This window comes from Scyliorhinus torazame, chromosome 14 (genome assembly GCF_047496885.1).
Source record: "Scyliorhinus torazame isolate Kashiwa2021f chromosome 14, sScyTor2.1, whole genome shotgun sequence".
Taxonomy (NCBI): Eukaryota; Metazoa; Chordata; class Chondrichthyes; order Carcharhiniformes; family Scyliorhinidae; genus Scyliorhinus; species Scyliorhinus torazame.
Window position 1 is genome coordinate 184,984,994 of NC_092720.1, and position 23,657 is coordinate 185,008,650.

Sequence of the window (23,657 nt, forward strand, 5' to 3'; positions counted from 1 at the left end):
CTCTGTCTATCTGACTGTCTGTCTCTGTATCTCTCACACTCTGTCTATCTGACTCTCTGTCTCTGTATCTATCACACTCTGTCTATCTGACTGTCTGTCTCTGTATCTCTCACTCCCCGTCTATCTGACTGTCTGTCTCTGTATCTATCACACTCTGTCTATCTGACTCTCTGTCTCTGTATCTATCACACTCTGTCTATCTGACTGTCTGTCTCTGTATCTCTCACTCCCCGTCTATCTGACTGTCTGTCTCTGTATCTATCACACTCTGTCTATCTGACTCTCTGTCTCTGTATCTATCACACTCTGTCTATCTGACTGTCTGTCTCTGTATCTATCACACTCTGTCTATCTGACTGTCTGTCTCTGTATCTATCACACTCTGTCTATCTGACTGTCTGTCTCTGTATCTCTCACTCCCCGTCTATCTGACTGCCTGTCTCTGTATCTATCACACTCTGTCTATCTGACTGTCTGTCTCTGTATCTCTCACTCCCCGTCTATCTGACTGTCTGTCTCTGTATCTATCACACTCTGTCTATCTGACTGTCTGTCTCTGTATCTATCACACTCTGTCTATCTGACTGTCTGTCTCTATCTATCACACTCTGTATATCTGACTGTCTGTCTCTGTATCTATCACACTCTGTCTATCTGACTGTCTGTCTCTGTATCTATCACACTCTGTCTATCTGACTGTCTGTCTCTGTATCTATCACACTCTGTCTATCTGACTCTCTGTCTCTGTATCTATCACACTCTGTCTATCTGACTGTCTGTCTCTGTATCCATCACACTCTGTCTATTTGACGGCCTATCTCTGCATCTGTTTCACTCCTTGTCTCTCTACATATTTATATCCCTTTCTCTCTCCCCCCCTCTCCGACTGTCTCTGTACCTGCCTCACTTCCTGCCGCTCCCCCTACCTGTCTCTGTATATATCACACTAATTATCTCTCTGACGGCCTCTTCCTGTATCGTTCTTACAGCCTCTCACTCTGAATGCCTGTCCCTGTATCTCTCACCCCCTTCCTCACCGATTGTCTGTCTCTGTCCCTTACAACCCGGCTCCCCAACTGCCTGCCCTGCATCTCTCTCACTCCTGTCCCACTATCTGCTTGTCTCTGTTCCAATCTCACTCTCTGTCTTTCTGACTACCTTTTTCTGTCTCTGCCTCACTACCTGCTTCTTCATCTGACTGTCTCTGCATATCTTGCACTGCCTGTCTCTGACTCCATGTTGCTTTTACTCCACTTCTCTCTAATTCTGTCCCTGTATCTCCCTCACTCCCTTATCTATCTCACTGCCTGTCTCTGCATCTCTCTCAATCCTTGTCTCTCAACCTATTTGTATCTGGATCTCTCGCACTCCCTCTCTCTCTGCCAGTCTCTGTATCTGCCTCACTACCTGCCCACTCCCACTACCTGTCTCTGTATCTCTTACTCCCTGTCTCTCTGACTGCCTGTCCCTGGATCATTCTTACAGCCTGCTACTCTGAATGCCTGTCCTGCATTTCTCTTACTCTCTGGCTCTCTGACTGCCTGTCTCTGTACCTCTCTCACTTCCTGCCTCTTACTTTTTGTCTCTGTTCCCTCTCATTCCTTCTCTCCCTATTTGTTTGTCTCTGTATCTCTCTTACTCCCTATCTCTCTGATTGTCCCTGTCTCTGCCTCACTACCTGCCTCTCCCACTACCTGTGTCTGTATGTCTTACATGTCTGGATAATTGGGGCTCATTCTGGGGTCGGTGGGACCTCTACAAATGGGATGGTCTACACCTGGACCAGAGGGGTACCAATATCCTGGGGGGGATATTTGCTAATGCATTTCGGGAGGGTTTAAACTAGTTCAGCAGGGGCTTGGGAACCTGAATTGTAGCTCCAGTATACAGGAGGTTGAGAGTAGTGAGGTCATGAGTCAGGTTTCAAAGTTGCAGGAGTGTACCGGCAGGCAGGAAGGTGGTTTAAAGTGTGTCTTCCTCAATGCCAGGAGCATCCAGAATAAGGTGGGTGAACTTGCGACATGGGTTGGTACCTGGGACTTCGATATTGTGGCCATTTCGGAGACATGGATAGACCAGGGACAGGGATGGTTGTTGCAGATGCCGGGGTTTAGATATTTCAGTAAGCTCAGGGAAGATGGTAAAAGAGGGGGAGGGGTGGCATTGTTAGTCAAGGACAGTATTACGGTGGCAGAAAGGACGTTTGATGAGGACTCGTCTACTGAGGTTAGAAACAGGAAAGGAGAGGTCACCCTGTTAGGGGTTTTCTATAGGCCTCTGAAAAGTTCCAGGGATGTAGAGGAAAGGATTGCAAAGATGATTCTGGATAGGAGCGAAAGTAACAGAGTAGTTTTTATGATGGACTTCAACTTTCCAAATATTGACTGGAAACGCTACAGTTCGAGTACTTTAGATGGGTCCGTTTTTGTCCAATGTGTGCAGGAGGGTTTCCTGACACAGTATGTAGATAGGCCAACGAGAGGTGAGGCCATATTGGATTTGGTACTTGGTAATGAACCAGGACAGGTGTTAGATTTGGACATAGGTGAGCACTTTGGTGATATTGACCACAATTCGATTACGTTTACTTTAGTGATGGAAAGGGATAGGTATATACCGCAGGGCAAGAGTTATAGCTGAGGGAAAGGCAATTATGATGCGATGAGGCATGACTTAGGATGCATCGGATGGAGAGGAAAACTGCAGGGGATGGGCACAATGGAAATGTGGAGCTTGTTCAAGGAACAGCTACTGCATGTCCTTTATAAGTATGTACCTGTCAGGCAGGGAGGAAGTGGTTGAGCAAGGGAACCGTGGTTTACTAAAGCAGTCGAAACACTTGTCAAGAGGAAGAAGGAGGCTTATGTAAAGATGAGACATGAAGGTTCAGTTAGGGCGCTCGAGAGTTACAAGTTAGCTAGGAAGGACCTAAAGAGAGAGCTAAGAAGAGCCAGGAGGGGACATGAGAAGTCTTTGGCAGGAAGGATCAAGGATAACCCTAAAGCTTTCTATAGATATGTCAGGAATAAACAAATGACTAGGGTAAGAGAAGGGCCAGTCAAGGACAGTCGTGGGAAGTTGTGCTTGGAGTCCGAGGAGATACGAGAGGTGCTAAATGAATTTTTTTCATCAGTATTCACACAGGAAAAAGACAATGTTGTTGAGGAGAATACTGAGATTCAGGCTACTAGACTAGAAGGACTTGAGGTTCATAAGGAGGAGGTGTTAGCAATTCTGGAAAGTGTGAAAATAGATAAGTCACCTGGGCCGATGGGATTTATCCTAGGATTCTCTGGGAAGCTCGGGAGGAGATTGCTCAGCCTTTGGCTTTGATCTTTAAGTCATCTTTGTCCCCAGGAATAGTGCCAGAAGACTGGAGGATAGCAAATGTTATCCTCTTGTTCAAGAAGGGGAGTAGAGACAACCCTGGACACTATAGACCAGTGAGCCTTACCTCTGTTGTGGGTAAAATCTTGGAAAGGTTTATGAGAGATAGGATGTATAATCATCTGGAAAGGAATAATTTGATTAGAGATAGTTAACACGGTTTTGTGAAGGGTAGGTCGTGCCTCACAAACCTTATTGAGTTCTTTGAGAAGGTGACCAAACAGGTGGATGAGGGTAAAGCAGTTGATGTGGTGTATATGGATTTCAGTAAAGCGTTTGATAAGGTTCCCCACGGTAGGCATGGGATTCAGGGTGATTTAGCAGTTTGGATCAGAAATTGGCTAGCTGGAAGAAGACAAACGGTGGTGGTTGATGGGAAATGTTCAGACTGGAGTCCAGTTACTAGTGGTGTACCACAAGGATCTGTTTTGGGGCCACTGCTGTTTGTCATTTTTATAAATTACCTGGAGGAGGGCGTAGAAGGATGGGTGAGAAAATTTGAAGATGACACAAAGTCGGTGGAGTTGTGGACAGTGCGGAAGGATGTTACAAGTTACAGAGGGACAGAGATAAGCTGCAGCGCTGGGCTGAGAGGTGGCAAATGGAGTTTAATGCAGAAAAGTGTGAGGTGATTCATTTTGGAAGGAATAACAGCAAGACAGAGTACTGGGCTAATGGTAAGATTCCTGGCAGTGTGGATGAGCAGAGAGATCTCGGTGTCCATGTACATAGATTGCTGAAAGTTGCCACCCAGGTTGAGAGGGTTGTTAAGAAGGCGAATGGTGTGTTAGCTTTTATTGGTAGAGGGATTGAGTTTCGGAGCCATGAGGTCATGTTGCAGCTGTACAACTCTGGTACGGCCGCATTTGGAGTATTGCAAGCAATTCTGGTGGCCACATTATAGGAAGGATGTGGAAGCATTGGAAAGGGTGTAGAGAAGATTTATCAGAATGTTGCCTGGTATGGAAGGAAGATCTTATGAGGAAAGGTCATGGACTTGAGGCTGTTTTCGTTCGAGGGAATAAGGTTAAGAGGTGACTTAATTGAGGCATACAAGATGATCAGAGGATTGGATAGGGTGTACTGTGAGAGACTTTTTCCTCGGATGGTGATGTCTAGCACAAGGGGACATAGCTTTAAATTGAGGGGAGATAGATATAAGACAGATGTCAGAGGTAGGTTCTTTACTCAGAGTGTAGTAAGGGCGTGGAATGCCCTGCCTGCAGCAGTAGTGGACTCACCAACACTAAGGGCATTCAAATGGTCATTGGATAGACATATGGACGATAAGGGAATAGTGTAGATGGGCTTTAGAGTGGTTTCACAGGTCGGCGCAACATCGAGGGCCGAAGGGCCTGTACTGTGCTCTAATGTTCTATGTTCTATGGATCTCTCTGACTTCCTGTCCCTGTATCGTTCTTTCTGCCTGTCACTCTGAATGCCTGTTCCTGCATCTCTCTCGCTCCTTGTCTCTCTGACTGTCTGTCTGTCTCTCTCTCTCACTCCAATTCTCTGACTGCCTGTCTTACATCTCTATCACACCGTGTCATTCTGTCTCTGTTCCTCTCTCTTCTGCCCAACTTCTCAGGCTGCCTGTCCTTGTATCTCTCTCACTTGGTGACTCTCTGACTGTCTCTTTCTCTCTCCCACTTCCCACTTGCCTGACTACCTGGACGGGATTCTCCGAGCATCCGCCCTGAAATCTCGATGGCGTGGGGGCGGAGAATGGGCGTTGACGCCAGAATCCAGCACAACGCTGCTCCCGCGATTTTCCAGTCCCCGGAGAATCACCGCGAAGTGCGTGCGAGTAGGGTCCATTGACAGAGGCTCCCCGCGGCAATTCTCCAAGTCTAACTGGCCGAGTTCCCGATGGCGTGGGTCTCTCATGGTCTCACCCGTCGGAAATGCGGCGTGGCAGATGCGGACTCAGTCGTACTCGGCCCACAGGTCAAGTACGGGAATGACACAGATTTCTCATCACAGCTGTCTCCAACGTCCTTCACTCCTGAGTTTCCATGTGGGGATCCACCTAGATGTACCGTTAGGCCTGTAAGGCCAGAAGATTAGACAGCAGTTAAGTTGGCAGGGGTGCAGGGCATAGTTTAGCAATAGGGGCTAGGGCACAAATCTGTATATATGTTTGCACATTAAATACAAGTGCAGAATGTTACAACTGGCCTCGGTGTTTTGTCAGATGGGTGTGAGGGGTGGGTTGGTCTGGGATGGCCACAGAGGAGGCCTAGGGATGGCAAATGCTTGAATGACAGGTGCTGTCAGTACACTCAAGGCCACATGTAGCGCCTCCTTTGCATCTCCTCCTCCTGCTCGGCCTGTTGGGCGGCAGGCTCTCCATCCTCAACGGCTGCCCCCTGTTCCTCTGGGCAGGCTCCGCTGCTGCAGCTTCCTCCTCCTCGAGCAACTCCAGCTCTTGCAGTTGCAGGCGGCCCCCATGGGTGAAGCGACAAGGAGGAAAGCCGCCATTGCTGGCTGTATTCCAAAATTCATTGTCTGCAGGGGGTGAAAGGCTGACATGTTAGCATGGTGTATACCGCCGTGTCCAACCAGGACCAAATGGCTACACTGTGGCCACTGCGGAACCTGCCTCCTCCTCCCCCTTCCCACAGCCACGATCCTGTCAGTGCTTGGCACCATGGGGGCCTGTGGCCCTGGCACCCTTCCCTGCTGCCAGGGGTACTGTTGGCTGGCGCTGCCCAGGGCAGCGGTACGCTCCGCATCTCCTGTCCGGCACCTCCCTATAGGTGCTATTGTGGGGGTTGCACTTGCGTGATGCCCTCTGGCGGGTGGCGACGATTGGAGGGTTGGTATGGTGGAGGGTGGGGGCTGGGGTGTAGGTGCGATACAATGAGGGCATCCATACGGCCAGTGGCACTCTGCAGAACCTGGTACCAAGATGGGTGGTCAGTTGGGTGCGCAGCAAGGTGGCTGCATTGTGGGCCTCGGCAATTGAAGTCCATGCTTGAATGCCACCCCAGTCCCGTGGGGGACACCCCGGCCCCCTGCCCGTCCCCCCATCGCCCCCCTCACAGCCTTTGCAGGACCCCGCACCACACCCAGTCAGCCTGGCAAGTGTTAAGGCCGGTCGCCTACTGTCCCACCTCTCCATGTCCTACCTCCCCTCTCTCCCTCATCAGCCATGGCACCTGTTTTTCGATTTTTAAAAGTACAAGGGAATGTCGTCGCCAGGAATTCCTCCCAGTGGAGGCGGAGCATCTTGGAGGCCATGGAGAATACCAGGTCTGGCCAGCTAATGATATGCAAACAGCGTCTACTGTACGTGCGGAGTGGAATGCAATGGCGCTGCTGTTGAGGCGCTGGAGAATTACAATTTGGCGTCAACGCAGCGTCTGCCATGATATCAGCGTCAAAGTTGATATTCCGCCCAATCACCTTTCTCGATTTTGCCATCGGCTGACGGCGAATCCTGCCCTCTTTGTGTTCTGGAAGAGTTAGGTATAACCCTTGGGGCTAAAGGAATCAATGGATATGGGGGGAAAGCGGGAAACAGTTAGTGAGTTAGAAGATCAGCCATGATCATAATGAATGACAGAGAAGCGCAAAGGAACAAATGGCCTCCTCCTGCTCCAATTTTCGATGTTTCTCGCTCCCTGACTGCATATGTGTGCCACTGTTTCTGTCCCTCTCAAAGCCGGTTTCTGTCTCTCTCTCACTGCCTGTTTCTGTCTCTCTCACTGTCTGTCTTTGTCTCACTGCCTGTCTGCCTATCACGCTGCCTGTTTCTGTCTCACTGCCTGTTTCTGTCTCTCTCACTGCCTGTTTCTGTCTCTCTCTCACTGCCTGTTTCTGTCTCTCTCACTGTCTGTCTTTGTCTCACTGCCTGTCTGCCTATCACGCTGCCTTCTTCTGTCACTCTCGCTGCCTGTTTCTGTCTCACTGCCTGTGTCTGTCCCTCCCACTGCCTGTTTCTGTCTCACTGCCTGTTTCTGTCTCTCTCACTGCCTGTTTGTGGTGAACATATTGCACTAACCATTCACCACTGTATTATATTGTCTCAAGCTGTTGCCCATGTGGGCTCCACCTATGGACCATTGTACTGTACTACACGGAATGTACCATTGTCGTTGAAATCATAATAAAAACAAATTCCTCGAGGTTCGATTTAAGGAAATTTATTTACACAAATATATTTGCGGAGAGTGTTCCAGCTGCAAAGCCAGTGCACTGCACTCTGAGATTCGATTGAAGACAGCATGTTTTTATTATTGGAAGTAAACAGGCATGTTTATATTAAATAGACCTTGGAAAGTACGTACGATGAAATGCGTAGTACGTCTGTTCTTGCCCTTGGCTTTGTTATCTTTCGGAGGACAATGTGTTTTCATAATAAGTCCGAAACGAGATTATTTCAGCAGTATTTCATTTCTGTTAATTTCTCTTCCACAACCATGTTGGTGCCCTTGTGGGCTCCGCCCCTGGCTCTGCCCCCGTGAGGGGAGGTATAAAGAGCAGCTGCCCTGTAGGCGGCTCTCACCAACTGAGCAGTCACAGGCAGGCACTATTCTAGTCGATTAAAGCCACTGTTCACTTCAACTCTCTGTCCCGTGTGAATTGATGGTCACATCAATTTAATCGACTGCAACATCGCTATGGTAGCAGCCCTCGAACCTGACTGACTGGAACTTGACCCACAGGCCGCGGAGGCAAAAGGGATTTTTTCACACTGGCTCTGATGTTTCGAGGCCTACCTCGCCGCCTCCTCCTCGCCCTCCATCACCGATAACCAGAAGCGGAGCCTCCTCCACGCCCGGTGAGCCACCGAATCTCTATACAACTCAAGAAAGCCTCCACATACGCGGACGCCCTCGCGATGCTGAAGCGCCTATACGTGAGGCCGGTGAACAAAGTGTACGCACGGCATCTCCTCACCACTCGCCGCCAGCGTCCCGGGGAATCGCTGGATGAGTACCTACTCGACCTCAAAGTCCTCGCGCGAATCTGCAACTACTAGGCCATCACGGCCTCTCAACATATGGAACTCGCCGTCCGGGACACCTATGTGGCTGGAGTCATGTCCAACTACGTCCTCAACCTAGAAGAGATGGTAAAACTAGCCACCTCCCTAGAAGTAGCGTTCCAAAGCCTCAACGCGTTCCCGTCCAATCACATGACCTCCTCGTGGACCCCCGACCAGAGAGTACCCCAGGCCTGTGCCGCGCGGCTGCCCGCCCAACCCGGGGGGCTACCCTGCTTTTTCTGCGGCCAGCACCAGCACCCCAGGCAGCGCTGCCCGGCTCAGAACGCGAACTGCAGCGACTGTGGCAAAAAGGGACACTTCGCCAAAGTTTGCCTGGCCAGGTCCAAATACTCCAAATCGCAGGCCTGACTCTCGGACTCACAGGCCTGCAGACCCCGCAGTGTGGCTGCGTGCCTGCCGGCTCTGTCCGCTCTGGACGCGTCATATGCCTTGTATTGTCCGTGGGGGCAGCCATCTTCAACTTCGCACAATGAAGCTGACTCAACGTGCGACTCACGGGTGCCGCCATCTTGGCTGCAGACTCCCACGTGACCCGCCACGTGCGACTCATGGGGGCCACCATATTGGCCACCATCTGCAACGCCACCCGACACGTGCGACCGACGGGGGCAGCCACCCCATCACCTCCGACTACGCCGGCTACCCGCAACTAGGCACGGTCACCCTCGACCAGTCACGACCAAATACCTCTGGAACTCCATGATGACCGTCCGGGTCAATGGACACGAAACGCCTTGCCTGTTTGAAACCGGGAGCACGGAGAGCTTCATTCACCCAGACATGGTAAGGTGCTGTTCGCTCCAAATCTTCCCCACACTTCAAACAATCTCCCTCGCTTCCGGATCGCACTCAGTTCAGATCCAGGGGTACACTGTCGTGAACCTCGCGGTACAGGGTGCCTAGTACACCAATTTTAAACTATATGTACTCCCCGATCTCTGCGCTTCTCTTCTGTTGGGACTGGACTTCCAGTGCAACCTCAGGAGCCTAACCCTGAAGTTCAGCGGGCCCCTACCCCCACTCACCGTATGTAGCCTCGCGACCCTGCTATGGGACCTGGCACCCGGGGAGGTCGACCCTCCCCCGCTCTTCGCAAATCTCACCGCCGACTGTAAGCCAGTCGCCATCAGTAGAGCAGGCGGTACAGTCTGCAGGACAGGACTTTTATCAGGTCCGAGGTCCAGCGACTCTTGCGGGAAGGGATCATCGAGGCCAGTAATAGCCCCTGGAGAGCTCAGGTGGTGGTCGTCAGGACAGGGGAAAAGAACCGGATGGTTGTAGGCTACAGCCAAACCATAAACCAGTACACGAACCTCGATGTGTACCCCCTCCCACGGATAGCGGATGGTTAATCAGATCGCACACTACCGAGTCTTCTCCACGGTGGATCTGAAGTCCACATACCACCAGCTCCAAATTCACCCGAAGGACCGCCACTACACGGCCTTTGAGGCAGACGGCCTCCTCTTCCACTTCCTCCGGGACCCCTTCAGCGTCACAAATGGGGTCTCGGTCTTCCAAGGAATGATGGACCGAATGGTGGACCAGAATGGGCTGCGGGCCACATTTCCGTACTTGGACAGCGTCACCATCTGCGGCCATGACAAGCAGGACCATGACGCCAACCAAACCGCCCAAGCCTTCAACCTCACTAATAACAAGGAGAAATGCATTTTCCGCACAACCAGACTAGCCATCCTCGGCTACGTCTGGGAAAACGGAGTTCTAGGGCCCAACCTGGGGGCACTACCTCGCTGGTAGCAGGTCCATCCTCGTCACCGATCAACGGTCGGTAGCCTTCATGTTCGATAATACACAGCAGGGCAAGATCAAGAATGATAAGATCTTGAGGTGGAGGATCGAACTCTCCACCTATAATTACGATATAGTGTATCATCCTGGGAAGCTCAACCCGCTCCCAGATGCCCTGTCCCATGGCACGTGCGCCAGCGCGCAAGATGACCGACTCCGGGCCATCCGCGATGACCTCTGCCACCCGAGGGTCACCTGGATCATCCACTTCATCAAGGCCCGCAACCTGCCCTACTCCACCAAGGAGGTCAGGGCCATGACCAGGGACTGTCAAATCTGTGCGGAGTGTAAGCAGCAGTTCTATTGACCTGATAAGGCCCACCTGGTGAAGGCATTCCGGCACTTTGAGCACCTCAGTATCAATTTCAAAGGGCCCCTCCCCTCTACCAACTGCAATACATATTTCCTCAATGTCGATGAGGAATTCTCCCACTTCCCCTTTGCTAACCCCTGCCCCGACATGACCGCGGCCACCGTCATTAAGGCCCTACATAGTATCTTTACGTTGTTCTGTTTCCCCACTTACATCCACAGTGACCGGGGCTCCTCGTTTATGAGCGATGAACTGCTTCAGTACCTGCTCGGTAAGGGCAGGACTACCAGTTACAGCCCCCGAGAATGGACAGATGGAGAGGGAGAACACGACGGTCTGGAAGGCCGTCTTCCTGGCCCTACAGTCTAGGAATCTCCCAGTTTCCCACTGGCAGGAGGTCCTTCCCGACGCGCTCTACTCCATTAGGTCCCTCCTTTGCACGGCCACGAATGAGACCCCTCATGACCGCCTGTTTGTTTTCCCTAGGAAATCCACCTCCGGGGTCTCGCTTCCGCCTGGCGAAAGACACCGGGGCCCGTCCTACTCCGCAAACACGTCAGGAACCATAAGTCCGACGCCCTGGTCGAGCGGGTCCAGCTCCTTCACACCAACCCCCAGTACGCATACGTAGAACACCCTGACGGCCGACAGGATACGGTTTTCCTCCGGGACCTGGAACCCACAGGTTCCCCTACCACCACCCCAACCTACACCAACCAACGCCCCTGCCCCTACATGGCCTCCACACTCCCTCCTATACTCCCTCCCACCTTCGCCGACCCACAGGAATGAAGTTCCTGAAGACACGCTCCCGGAGACCACGCATGTGCCCGCACCGACGAGTTCGACTCCCGGGCCCGCTGCAATACCAGAGCTCCGGCGATCGCAGCGCAAGATCAGGGCACAGGACAGACTGAACCTGTGAGCCCTTCACCCCTGTCGGACTTCAATTTTTTAACAGGGGGTGAATGTGGTGAACGTATTGTACTGACCATTCATCACTGTATTACATTGTATCACGCTGTTGCCCATGTGGGTTCCACCTATGGACCATTGTACTGTATTACACGGAATGTATCATGTTGGTGCCCTTGTTGGCTCTGTCCCTGGTCCGCCCCCTTGAGGGGAGGGATGAAGAGCAGCTACCCTGTAGGCGGCTCTCACTAGCAGAGCAGTCGCAGGCAGGCACTGTTCTAGTCGATCAAAGGCACTGTTCACTTCAACTCTCTGTTTCGCGTCGCATCACTGTTTCTGTCTCTCTCACTGCCTGTTTCTGTCTATCTCACTGCCTGCTTCTGTCACTCTCACTGCCTGTTTCTGTCTCTCTCACAGCCTGTTTCTGTCTCTCTCACTGCCTGTCTGTCTCTCGCTACCTGCTTCTGTCTCTCTCACTGCCTGTTTCTGTCTCTCTCACTGCCTGTTTCTGTCTATCTCACTGTCTGCTTCTGTCACTCTCACTGGCTGCTTCTGTCTCGCTCACTGCCTGTTTCTGTCTCTCTCACTGCCTGTTTCTGTCCCTCCCACTGCCTGTTTCTGTCTCTCACTGCCTGTTTCTGTCTCTCACAACCTGTTTCTGTCTCTCTCACAGCCTGTTTCTTTCTCTCTCACTGCCTCTTTCTGTCTCTCTCAATCCCTTTCCCTCTCTCTTTGGCTGTTTGCTCTGTCTTTCCCGATTTCTCACTCTATCACTTTCTATCTCTCTGTATCATGCTCTCTTTCTGTCACTCTCTTTCTGACTATGTTTAGCTGTCACACAGCAGTGACTGAAATGTGAAGGATTCTGATTAGCTCTGTTTGTGTTCTAACCCTGCCTGCATTGAAGAGATTAAGAAACTTCCTGCAGCTCTTATCCAATGCATTCACAGTGACTCCTCCCTCTCAGGTTTCCTGTTGCCCAGCACCCAATTTGTTTATAATCCTTATTCAGTGACTGGAACTGAGGAGGCTGTGATCAGAGCTAACTGTGAGTGACAATACTGAGGGAGGGCTGCACACACTGAGGGTCAGTACTGAGAGAGTGCTGCATTGTCAGAGGGTCAGTACTGACGGAGTGCTGCATTGTCAGAGGGTCAGTACTGAGGGAGTGTTGCACTGTTAGAGGAACAGTCCAGAGGGAGTGCTGCACTGGAAGTTGTACAGTACTGTGGGAAAACTGCACTTCCTGAGGGACAGGACTGAGGGAGTTCTGTGTTAGAGAGGCATTATTGAGGAAGTGCTGCACTGCCACAGGTCACAGAGATGAAAAGGGCTGTAGGGACTGGAGGATTTACAGAAATCAATAGGGGTGTAGGATCTGGAGGGATTTACAGAGATAGGAAAGGGCACAGTGTATGGAAGAGGTTATGAAACACAGGAAACACTTTAGGGTCTGAAACAACTTGCGGAAACAGGTAGGATCGGTTACGCCTTACAGGGATTTGAAGAAGTGGATGTGAATTGTAAAAGTGAGCCTAACTCGACTGAGAGCCAATTTAAAACAGGGAGCGAGATTTGGAAACATCCAAAGAAAATAGAAGCAGGAGGAAGCCATTCGGGCTGTGCTACCATTCATGATGATCATGGCTGACCATCAAGCTCAATACAGTGATCCCACTTTCCCCCAAAATCTGTTGGATAATGACTGTAGAATTCATAGAATCCCTACAGTGCAGAAGGAGGCCATTCGGCCCATCGGGTCTGCACTGAACCTCCGAAAGAACACCCTACCTATGCCCACTCCTCCCCACCCTATCCCCACAATGCCACACTAAGGGGCAATTTAGCATGGTCAATCCACTTATTCTGCACATATTTGGAGTTTGGGAAGCTGGAGCACCCAAAGAAAACATGAGGAGGCCAAACAAACTCCAAGGCTGGAATTGAACCTGGGCCCCTGGCGCTGCGATAGAGAATCGCATTGTATTGAATGGCGAAGTAAGTTCAAGGGGCCGAATGGCCTACTCCGGCTCATCATGTCTCGATTTCTACCATCTCCCTGCGCAACTGCAGCAGAGCTTCAATAAAAGCAGAATACCGCAGATGCTGGAAATCTGAAATAAAAACGCGTTGGAGAAACCTAACAGTTGTGGAGAGAAATACCGAGTTCACATTTTTAGTCCATATTACTTCTTCACAGCTGAAAAGGTGTAGAAATGTATAGTATTGTTAAAGAGAGGGGATGGAGCAAGATATAAGGTTTCTACCTCTCCAACCCTGAAGAAGAGTTGCGCGAATTTGAAATGATAACTGCTTCTCTCTCCACGGATGCTGCTATGCCTGCTGAAATTTTCCAGCATTTTTGTTTTTATTATCTCTGCAGTAGAATTTCTCTACTGTTTTACTCCATGCTGCCTGCATATCAACGTTTCCTGATTCATATAGCAGGGCACCCAGATCCCTCTGTAATGCAGAGTTTTGCAATCTCCCTCTGTTTGATTAATACAATTTTTTTTATTCTCTCTGCCAAAGTGGACCAGCTCACATTTTCCCACATTTGTACTCCAACTTTCTCTGTCGCATCTCTGTCCATCTCAGCCAATAGAGAATCGTTCGCCATCGCCTGGCGGGAGAAGCCATCAAAGAGGCACCATTGGCTGCCTAATCATCACGGGCCTCTAAAGATGATGAGAAGAGTTAAGATTTCCCAGTCGATGCTGGAAGGTTCTCTTCTAAAGGTGAGTCATTGTGTTGCTACAGTACATAAAGAGGTCACTCAGTCCGTCGGGTTCTCTGGTTACTGTACTGTTGGCTTTGTAAGAGTGGAAGAGTCGGGAACAGGAGGAGAGCACCCAGCCCTTTGAGCTTGCTCTGCCAATCAATAACATCATGGCTGATCTCCTTCAATTCCAATTTCCCACCCCGAACCCAGAACACCGTCAGTGCCCAAAAGAAATCTATTGATCCCTGTCTTTTCTTTAATTCATTTCTGAGATGTGGGAATTGCTGGCTAGGTCAGCATTTATTACCCAACCCTAATTGCACTTGAGAAGATCGTGGTAAGTCACCTTTTTGAACCATTGCAATCACTGAGGTGTTGGGTAGGGAGGGAGTTAAAGTATTTTGACACAGCGACAGTCAGGGAATGCCAATATATTTCCATGCCAAGATGGAGAGTGGATTGGAGGGAAACCTCCAGGTGGTGGTGTTCCCATGTATTTGTGCACTTGTCCTTCTAGATGGTGGTCGGTTTGAGGGGCTGAATAAGGAGCCTTAGTGAGGTACTGCAGTGCAGCTTTCTGAACTGTAGGGATTCCTTGGCCTTGTATATGGTACATGCAGCTATCACTGTTCATCGGTGGGGGAGGGAGTGAATGTTCCAGTATTGAATATTCCCAATGCCTGAGCACACAGAGTTGCCTGCGGTAGGGAATTCCAACAATTCACAATCTCCAAGTGAGACAAATTCCCCCTCACCTCAGTCCAAAATGGTTGAGCCCTTGCTTGGCGACCGTGATCCTTTGTTCCCGTAGAATCTGCAGCTGTCGACGGCTGGGCGGGTTTCAGCAGCCAACCAACTGGGACAAAGGTGGAAATGGGCAATGCTGTGGAGGTCAAAGGAAGAGCCATAGTGATGGGAGAGGGAGATGATGGGTCCCGAACTAGAGACAGAGGTGCAGTCCTCAAGTTAATGCTCAGCCAGTCATAAATCTCTCTAGCAAACACTCTCTGCGGCTCAAAAATCTTATTTAGTAATCTTTCATGCAATGTGGGCTTCGCTGGCAAGGCCTGCATTTGTGCTGACCTCCAAATTCCCTTGAGTAGGTAAGTGCCAACCACATTGATTCATCACTCACATTAAGTTGGTGTGTCTCCTCCAGGACCTCACTGTTGGACAGCAGAGATACCTATACAGCATCATCACAATCTACAATGCAGTTCCCCTCCGCAGGAGCCTCTACCAGCAGCATGTCAACAGCCTCACTCGACAAAGGATGATGGGTGGGTAATTGTTAGATACAGAAATATAACAAATCAGTCCCCAAAGCTCCAAATATTCCAACGCACAACATTAATTCGGATATGACCCCGATATGACCTGCTGGCCCCAACCTCAGTGCATCACTACGACTAACTGCTAAGTAAGGGAGAGCTGCATAGTCAGAGGGTCAGTACTGAGGGGGTGCTGCACTGTCAGAGGGTCAGTACTGAGAGAGTACTGTCCTGTCAGAGGGTCAGTACTGAAGGATAGCTGCACTTTCAGAGGGTCAGTGCTGCACTGTCAGAGGGTCAGTGCTGAGGGAGTGCTGCACTGTCAGAGGGTCAGTACTGAGGGAATGCTGCACTGTCAGAGGGTCAGTACTGAGGGAGTGCTGCACTGTCAGAGGGTCAGTACTGAGGGAGTGCTGCACTGTCAGAGGGTCAGCGCTGAGGGAATGCTGCACTGTCAGAGGGTCAGTACTGAGGGAGTGCTGCACTGTCAGAGGGTCAGTACTGAGGGAGTGCTGCACTATCAGAGGGTCAGTACTGAGGGAGTGCTGCACTGTCAGAGGGTCAGTACTGAGGGAGTGCTGCACTGTCAGAGGGTCAGTACTGAGGGAGTGCTGCACTGTCAGAGGGTCAGTACTGAGGGAGTGCTGCACTGTCAGAGGGTCAGTACTGAGGGAGTGCTGCACTGTCAGAGGGTCAGTACTGAGGGAGTGCTGCACTGTCAGAGGGTCAGTACTGAGGGAGTGCTGTCCTGTCAGAGGGTCAGTACTGAAGGAGTGCTGCATTGTCAGAGGGTCAGTACTGAGGGAGTGCTGCACTGTCAGAGGGTCAGTACTGAGGGAGTGCTGCACTGTCAGAGGGTCAGTACTGAGGGAGTGCTGCACTGTCAGAGGGTCAGTACTGAGGGAGTGCTGCACTGTCAGAGGGTCAGTACTGAGGGAGTGCTGCACTGTCAGAGGGTCAGTACTGAGGGAGTGCTGCACTGTCAGAGGGTCAGTACTGAGGGAGTGCTGCACTGTCAGAGGGTCAGTATTGAGTGAGTGATGCACTGTCAGAGGATCAATGGTGAGAGAATGTGGCACTGTCAGAGGGTCAGTACTGAGGGAGTGCTGCACTGTCAGAGGGTCAGTACTGAGGGAGTGCTGCACTGTCAGAGGGTCAGTACTGAGGGAGTGCTGCACTGTCAGAGGGTCAGAACTGAGGGGGTGCTGCACTGTCAGAGGGTCAGTACTGAGGGGGTGCTGCACTGTCAGAAGATCAGTACGGACGAAATGCTGCAATGTCAGAAGATCTGTACTGAGAGAGTTCTGCACTGTCAGAGGTTCACTGCTGAGGGAGTGCTGCCCTGGCCGAGGGTAAGTACTGAGCGTGTGCTACACTGTCCCAGGATCAGTACAGAGGGAGTACTGTACTGTCAGGGGACAGTACTGAGGGAGTGCTGCACTGTCAGAGGGTCAGTATTAGGGAGTGCTGCACTGTCAGAGGGTCAGTACTGAGGGAGTACTGTACTGTCAGGGGACAGTACTGAGGGAGTGCTGCACTGTCAGAGGGTCAGTACTGAGGGAGTACTGTACTGTCAGGGGACAGTACTGAGGGAGTGCTGCACTGTCAGAGGGCAGTACTGAGGGAGTACTGTACTGTCAGAGGGCAGTACTGAGGAAGTGTCGCACTGTCAGACGTTAGCACTGAGGCAGTGCTGCACTGTTGGAGGGACAGTACTCAACAGTAATTCACTCTGTCAGGGGAACAGTACTGAGGAAGCATTGAACATTATGAACTGATAATTTTCTGTTATGACATCCTGGCTATTCTCAGTTAACCAAAAAATAAGATCTGTCATTTATCAAAATGTTGTTTGTTTGATATTAAGTGTAAATTCGTTTCTTCATTTGCTAAATTACAATAGTGGGCAGCCTTCAAAAAAAACCTCTCTTCATCAACTAGGAAACGTTTTGGAACGTCCAGAGATAGTGAAAGGTTCTGTAGAAATGGGAATACTTTATGATTTTAAAGGTTTCATCACTGATGAGGAAATGGACAAGTTTCTGGCTTATCTGAGGCACCCCAGGCAGCAGCTGTATCCAAAATGGCCCCTGTTTATGGTTAAAACTGCAACGAGGGGACGCAGATAGCAAGATCACCGTTTGCGACCAAAATCTGAGAACAGTGTGACAGGAAAAAGGTTTGAAATCTGCAATGTTATTCATTCTTCCTCTTTGGGCCAGTCCCCACCACCCACCTGCTTCCAGTTACCCGAGGCTCATTATGTCCATGTCCCTGACTCCAGTTAATTCCATACTTCTCTCCCTCAGACTCGTTAATTCCAGATTTCTCTCCCCTGGTTTCAGTTAATTCCAGACCTGTCTCCCCTGGCTCCAGTTAATTTCAGACCTGTCTCCCCAGGGTCCAATCAATTTCAGACCTGTCTCCCCAGGCTCCAGTTGATTCCAGACCTGTCTCCCAAGCTCCAGTTAATTTCAGACCTGTCTCCTCAAGCTCCAGTCAATTTCAGACCTGTCTCCCCAAGCGCCAGTTAATTTCAGACCTGTCTCCCCAGGCTCCAATCAATTTCAGACCTGTCTCCCCAAGCTCCAGTTAGTTCCAGACCTGTCTTCCCATGCTCCAGTTAGTTCCAGCCCTGTCTCCCAAGGCTCCAGTTAATTCCAGACCTGTCTCCCCTGGCTCCAGTTAATTTCAGACCTGTCTCCCCATGGCTCCAGTTAATTTCAGACCTGTCTCACCAGGCTCCAGTTAATTTCAGACCCGTGTCCCCAAGCTCCAGTTAATTCCAGACCTGTCTCCTCAAGCTCCAGTCAATTTCAGACCTGTCTCCCCAAGCGCCAGTTAATTTCAGACCTGTCTCCCCAGGCTCCAATCAATTTCAGACCTGTCTCCCCAAGCTCCAGTTAGTTCCAGACCTGTCTTCCCATGCTCCAGTTAGTTCCAGCCCTGTCTCCCAAGGCTCCAGTTAATTCCAGACCTGTCTCCCCTGGCTCCAGTTAATTTCAGACCTGTCTCCCCATGGCTCCAGTTAATTTCAGACCTGTCTCACCAGGCTCCAGTTAATTTCAGACCTGTCTCCCCAGGCTCCAGTTAATTCCAGCCCTGTTTCCCCTCGCTCCAGTTAATTCCAGACCTGTCTCCCCAAGCTCCAGTTAATTTCAGACCTGTCTCCCCAGGCTCCAGTTAATTCCAGCCCTGTTTCCCCTCGCTCCAGTTAATTCCAGACCTGTCTCCCCAAGCTCCAGTTAATTTCAGACCTGTCTCCCCAGGCTCCAGTTAATTCCAGCCCTGTTTCCCCTCGCTCCAGTTAATCCCAGTCCTGTCTCCCCAAGCTCCAGTTAATTTCAGACCTGTCTCCCCAGGCTCCAGTTAATTTCAGACCTGTCTCTCCAGGCTCCAGTTAGTTGAAGAACTGTCTGCCCAAGCTCCAGTTAATTCCAGACCTGTCTCCAATGGCTCCAGTTAATTCCAGACCTGTCTCCCCAAGCCCCAGTTAATTCCAGATCTGTCTCCCCAAGCTCCAGTTAATTCCAGACCTGTCTCCCCAGGCTCCAGTTAATTCCAGACATGTCTCCCCAGGCTCGTTAATTCCAGACCTGTCTCCCCAGGCTCCAGTTAATTCCAGACCTGTCTCCCCAAGCTCCAGTTAATTTCAGACCTGTCTCCCCAAGCTCCAGTTAATTACAGACCTGTCTCCCCAGGCTCTAGTTAATTCCAGACCTGTCTCTCCAAGCTCCAGTTGATTCCAGACCTGTCTCTCCAGGCTCGTTAATTGCAGACCTGACTCCCCAAGCTCCAGTTAATTTCAGACCTGTCTCCCCAGGCTCCAGTTTATTCCAGACCCGTGTTCCCAAGCTCCAGTTAATTCCAGACCCGTCTCCCCAAGCTCCAGTTAATTCCAGACCTGTCTCCCCTGGCTCCAGTTAATTCCAGACCTGTCTCCCCAAGCCCCAGTTAATTCCAGACCGGTCTCCCCAAGCTCGTTAATTCCAGACCTGTCTCCACAAGCCCCAGTTAATTCCAGACCTGTCTCCCCTGGCTCCAGTTAATTCCAGACCTGTCTCCCCAAGCCCCAGTTAATTCCAGACCGGTCTCCCCAAGCTCGTTAGTTCCAGACCTGACACCCAGGCTCCAGGTAATTTCAGGCCTGTCTCCCCAAGCCCCAGTTAATTCCAGACCGGTCTCCCCAAGCTCGTTAGTTCCAGACCTGACACCCAGGCTCCAGTTAATTTCAGGCCTGTCTCCCGAAGCTCCAGTTAATTCCAGACCCGTGTCCCCAAGCTCCAGTTAATTCCAGACCTGTCTCCCCAGGCTCCAGTTAATTCCAGACCCGTGTCCCCTCGCTCCAGTTAATTCCAGGCCCGTCTCCCCAAGCTCCAGTTAATTCCAGTCCTGTCTCCCCAGGCTCCAGTTAAATCCAGACCTGTCTCTCCAGGCTCGTTAATTGCAGACCTGACTCCTAGGCTCCAGTTAATTCCAGACCCGTGTCCCCAAGCTCCAGTTAATTCCAGACCTGTCTCCCCAAGCCCCAGTTAATTCCAGACCTGTCTCCCCAAGCCCCAGTTAATTCCAGACCCGTGTCCCCAAGCTCCAGTTAATTCCAGACCTGTCTCCCCAAGCCCCAGTTAATTCCAGACCTGTCTCCCGAAGCTCCAGTTAATTCCAGACCTGTCTCCCCAAGCTCCAGTTAATTCCAGACCTGTCTCCCCAAGCCCCAGTTAATTTCAGACCTGTCTCCCCAGGCTCCAGTTAATTCCAGACCTGTCTCCAGTTAATTCCAGACCTGTCTCTCCAGGCTCCAGTTAATTCTAGACCTATCTCTCCAGGCTCGTTAATTCCAGACTTGTCTCCCCAGGCTCCAGTTAATTCCAGACCCGTGTCCCCAAGCTCCAGTTAATTCCAGACCAGTCTCCCCAGGCTCCAGTTAATTCCAGGCCTGTCTCCCCAAGCTCCAGTTAACTCCAGACCCGTCTCCCCTGGCTCCAGTTTATTTCAGACCTGTCTCCCCAGGCTCCAGTTAAATCCAGTCCTGTCTCTCCAGGCTCGTTAATTGCAGACCTGACTCCTAGGCTCCAGTTAATTCCAGACCTGTCTCCCCAAACTCCAGTTAATTCCAGATTTCTCTCCCCAGGCTCGTTAATTCCAGACTTGTCTCCCCAAACTCCAGTTAATTCCAGACCTGTCTCCCCAAGCCCCAGTTAATTCCAGACCTGTCTCCCTATGCTCCAGTTAATTCCAGATTTCTCTCCCCAGGCTCGTTAATTCCAGACCCGTCTCCCCAGGCTCCAGTTAATTCCAGACCTGTCTCCCCAAGCCCCAGTTAATTCCAGACCTGTCTCCCCAAGCTCCAGTTAATTCCAGACCTGTCTCCACAAGCTCCAGTTAATTCCAGACCTGTCTCCCCAGGCTCCAGTTAATTCCAGACCTGTCTCCCCAAGCCCCAGTTAATTTCAGACCTGTCTCCCCTGGCTCCAGTTAATTCCAGACCTGTCTCTCCAGGCTCCAGTTAATTCCAGACCTGTCTCTCCAGGCTCCAGTTAATTCTAGACCTGTCTCTCCAGGCTCGTTAATTCCAGACCTGTCTCCCCAGGCTTCAGTTAATTCCAGACCTGTGTCCCCAAGCTCCAGTTAATTCCAGACCTGTCTCCCCAGGCTCCAGTTAATTCCAGGCCTGTCTCCCCAAGCTCCAGTTAACTCCAGACCCGTCTCCCCTGGCTCCAGTTTATTTCAGACCTGTCTCCCCTGGCTCCAGTTTATTCCAGACCTGTCTCTCCAGGCTCCAGTTAATTCCAGACCTGTCTCTCCAGGCTCCAGTTAATTCCAGACCTGTCTCTCCAGGCTCGTTAATTCCAGACCTGTCTCCTCAGGCTCCAGTTAATTCCAGACCCGTGTCCCCAAGCTCCAGTTAATTCCAGACCTGTCTCCCCAGGCTCCAGTTAATTCCAGGCCTGTCTCCCCAAGCTCCAGTTAACTCCAGACCCGTCTCCCCAAGCTCCAGTTAATTTCAGACCTGTCTCCCCTGGCTCCAGTTTATTCCAGACCTGTCTCTCCAGGCAATTTCAGACCCGTCTCCTCTAGCTTAATTCCAGACCTGTCTCGCCAAGCCCGCTAATTTCAGACCTGTCTCCAGTTAATTCCAGACCTGTCTCGCCAAGCCCCAGTTAATTTCTGACCTGTCTCCAGTTATTTCCAGACCTGTCTCTCCAGGCTCCAGGTAATTCCAGACCTGTCTCCCCAAGCCCCAGTTAATTTCAGACCTGTCTCGCTAAGCCCCAGTTAATTTCAGACCTGTCTCCCAAGCTCCAGTTAATTTCAGACCTGTCTCCCCAAGCCCCAGTTAATTTCAGACCTGTCTCGCCAAGCCCCAGTTAATTTCAGACCTGTCTCACCAAGCCCCAGTTAATTCCAGACCAGTCGCCCTAAGCTCCAGTTAATTTCAGACCTGTCTCGCCAAGCCCCAGTTAATTTCAGACCTGTCTCCCCAGGCTCCAGTTAATTCCAGACCAGTCGCCCCAAGCTCCAGTTAATTCCAGACCTGTCTCGCCAAGCCCCAGTTAATTTCAGACCCGTCTCCCCTGGCTCCAGTTAATTCCAGACCTGTCTTGCCAAGCCCCAGTTATTTTCAGACCTGTCTCCCCAGGCTCGTTAATTCCAGACCAGTCACCCCAAGCTCCAGTTAATTCCAGACCTGTCTCCCCAAGCTCCAGTTAATTTCAGACCTGTCTCGCCAAGCCCGTTAATTTCAGACCTGACTCCCCAGGCTCCAGTTAATTCCAGGCCCCTATTCCCCCAGTTCTACTTAATTCCTGGCTTGTGTCTGCCTGGCTATCGTTAATTCCAGGCCGTTGTTCCCCTGGGTCTAGTTAATTTAATGTCCATGGTAGCACAGTAGTTAGCACTGTTGGTTTCCAGCACCAGGGACCCGGGATCGATTCCCGACTTGGGTCACTGCTAGTGCGGAGTCTGCCCGTTCTTCCCTGCCTGCGTGTGTTTAGTCCCACAAGACATACTTGTTAGATGAATTGGACATTCTGAATTTGCCCTCAGTGTACCCGAACAGACACCGCAGTGTGGCGACGAGGGGATTTTCACAGTAACTTAATTGCAGTGTAATGTAAGGCTACTCGTGACACTAATAATGATTATTACATCCTCCACGCTTGTTAATTCCAGACCAGTCCCCCCAGACTCCAGTTGAGTCCAGGGCCCACTCTCCCCAGACTCCAGTAAATTTCAGGCCCCAGTCCCACAGGATCCAGTCAATTCCAGGCTCCTGACCCTGTTTCCATATTAATTACAGGCCCTTGTCCAACAGGCCACCGTTAATTCCAAGCCCCTGTCCATTAGAGTTCATTCCAGCCTCCCCACCCAGTTCAAGTTAATTCCAGGCCATGTCCCCCTGGCTCCAGTTAATTACAGACCCCAGTCCTGCAGTTAATTCTAGGCCCCTCTCCCCTAGGTTCCAGTTAACGGACTCCAAGTAGTTCCAGACTCAATCCCCAGTTCCAGTTAATGCCAGATCTGTCTCTCCAGGCTACAGTTAAGTCCAGGCCGCTGTCTCCCAGGCTCATGAATTCCAGACCCTTACCCTCCCAGGTTCCTGTTAATTCCAGATCTGTCTCCTAGGCTCCAATGAATTCCTGGCTCGTGCCCAGTCTCCAGATAATTCCAAATCCCATCCCAGTATCCCTGGCTCCAGTTAATTCCAGGTCCCTGTCTGAGCTGTAATTAAAACTGAGAGTTAATTAACTTTATGGTTTTATTTTAAGCAGATAAATGATTTGTTTGGACCCAGACAGGAAATCTAACGCGCTCAAGATTGATGGAACTTGGTGACAGAATTAGATTCCTCACATTGGATAAATAATTCCCAATCGGTTTGACAAAGAAAAAACATCTGTTTCTCAATAAAAAGGTTTGTGAGCAGTTGTTGACTATTTGTGTCTGTATGTATGGAAGAGTTCACCAGCGTATTTCATCACTTCATGATGTCCGGAAGTACTTTACGATCAATGAAGAATTTTCTTTGAATGGCAGTCACTGTTGTAATGTGGGAAACATAGCAACTATATCATCTCACAAAGCACTGTGACATTGAGCAGGGCTCCTGTTTTCATCTTGGTAGAAGGAACAATATCAGGCACAAGACTCACCTACCGCCCCCACCCTCACACCACGCACCCACGACCCTTCCCCCACCTCGCTCTTCTTGAGGGGACAGGT

General features: G+C 50.8%; 1 protein-coding gene across 1 annotated transcript in view; it reads left to right on the forward strand.

The window, feature by feature from the left end:
• Positions 1-23,360, forward strand: part of LOC140389094 (uncharacterized) — a 47,751-nt gene extending 24,391 nt beyond the window's left edge. The window contains exons 2-5 of the mRNA XM_072473253.1: positions 12,349-12,489; positions 13,974-14,179; positions 15,323-15,443; positions 23,204-23,360. Of these exons, the coding sequence (XP_072329354.1) occupies positions 12,349-12,489; positions 13,974-14,179; positions 15,323-15,443; positions 23,204-23,214 (479 nt within the window). The 3' untranslated portion in view covers positions 23,215-23,360. The remainder of the gene's footprint in view (positions 1-12,348; positions 12,490-13,973; positions 14,180-15,322; positions 15,444-23,203) is intronic.
• The last annotated feature ends 297 nt before the right edge of the window (positions 23,361-23,657 follow it).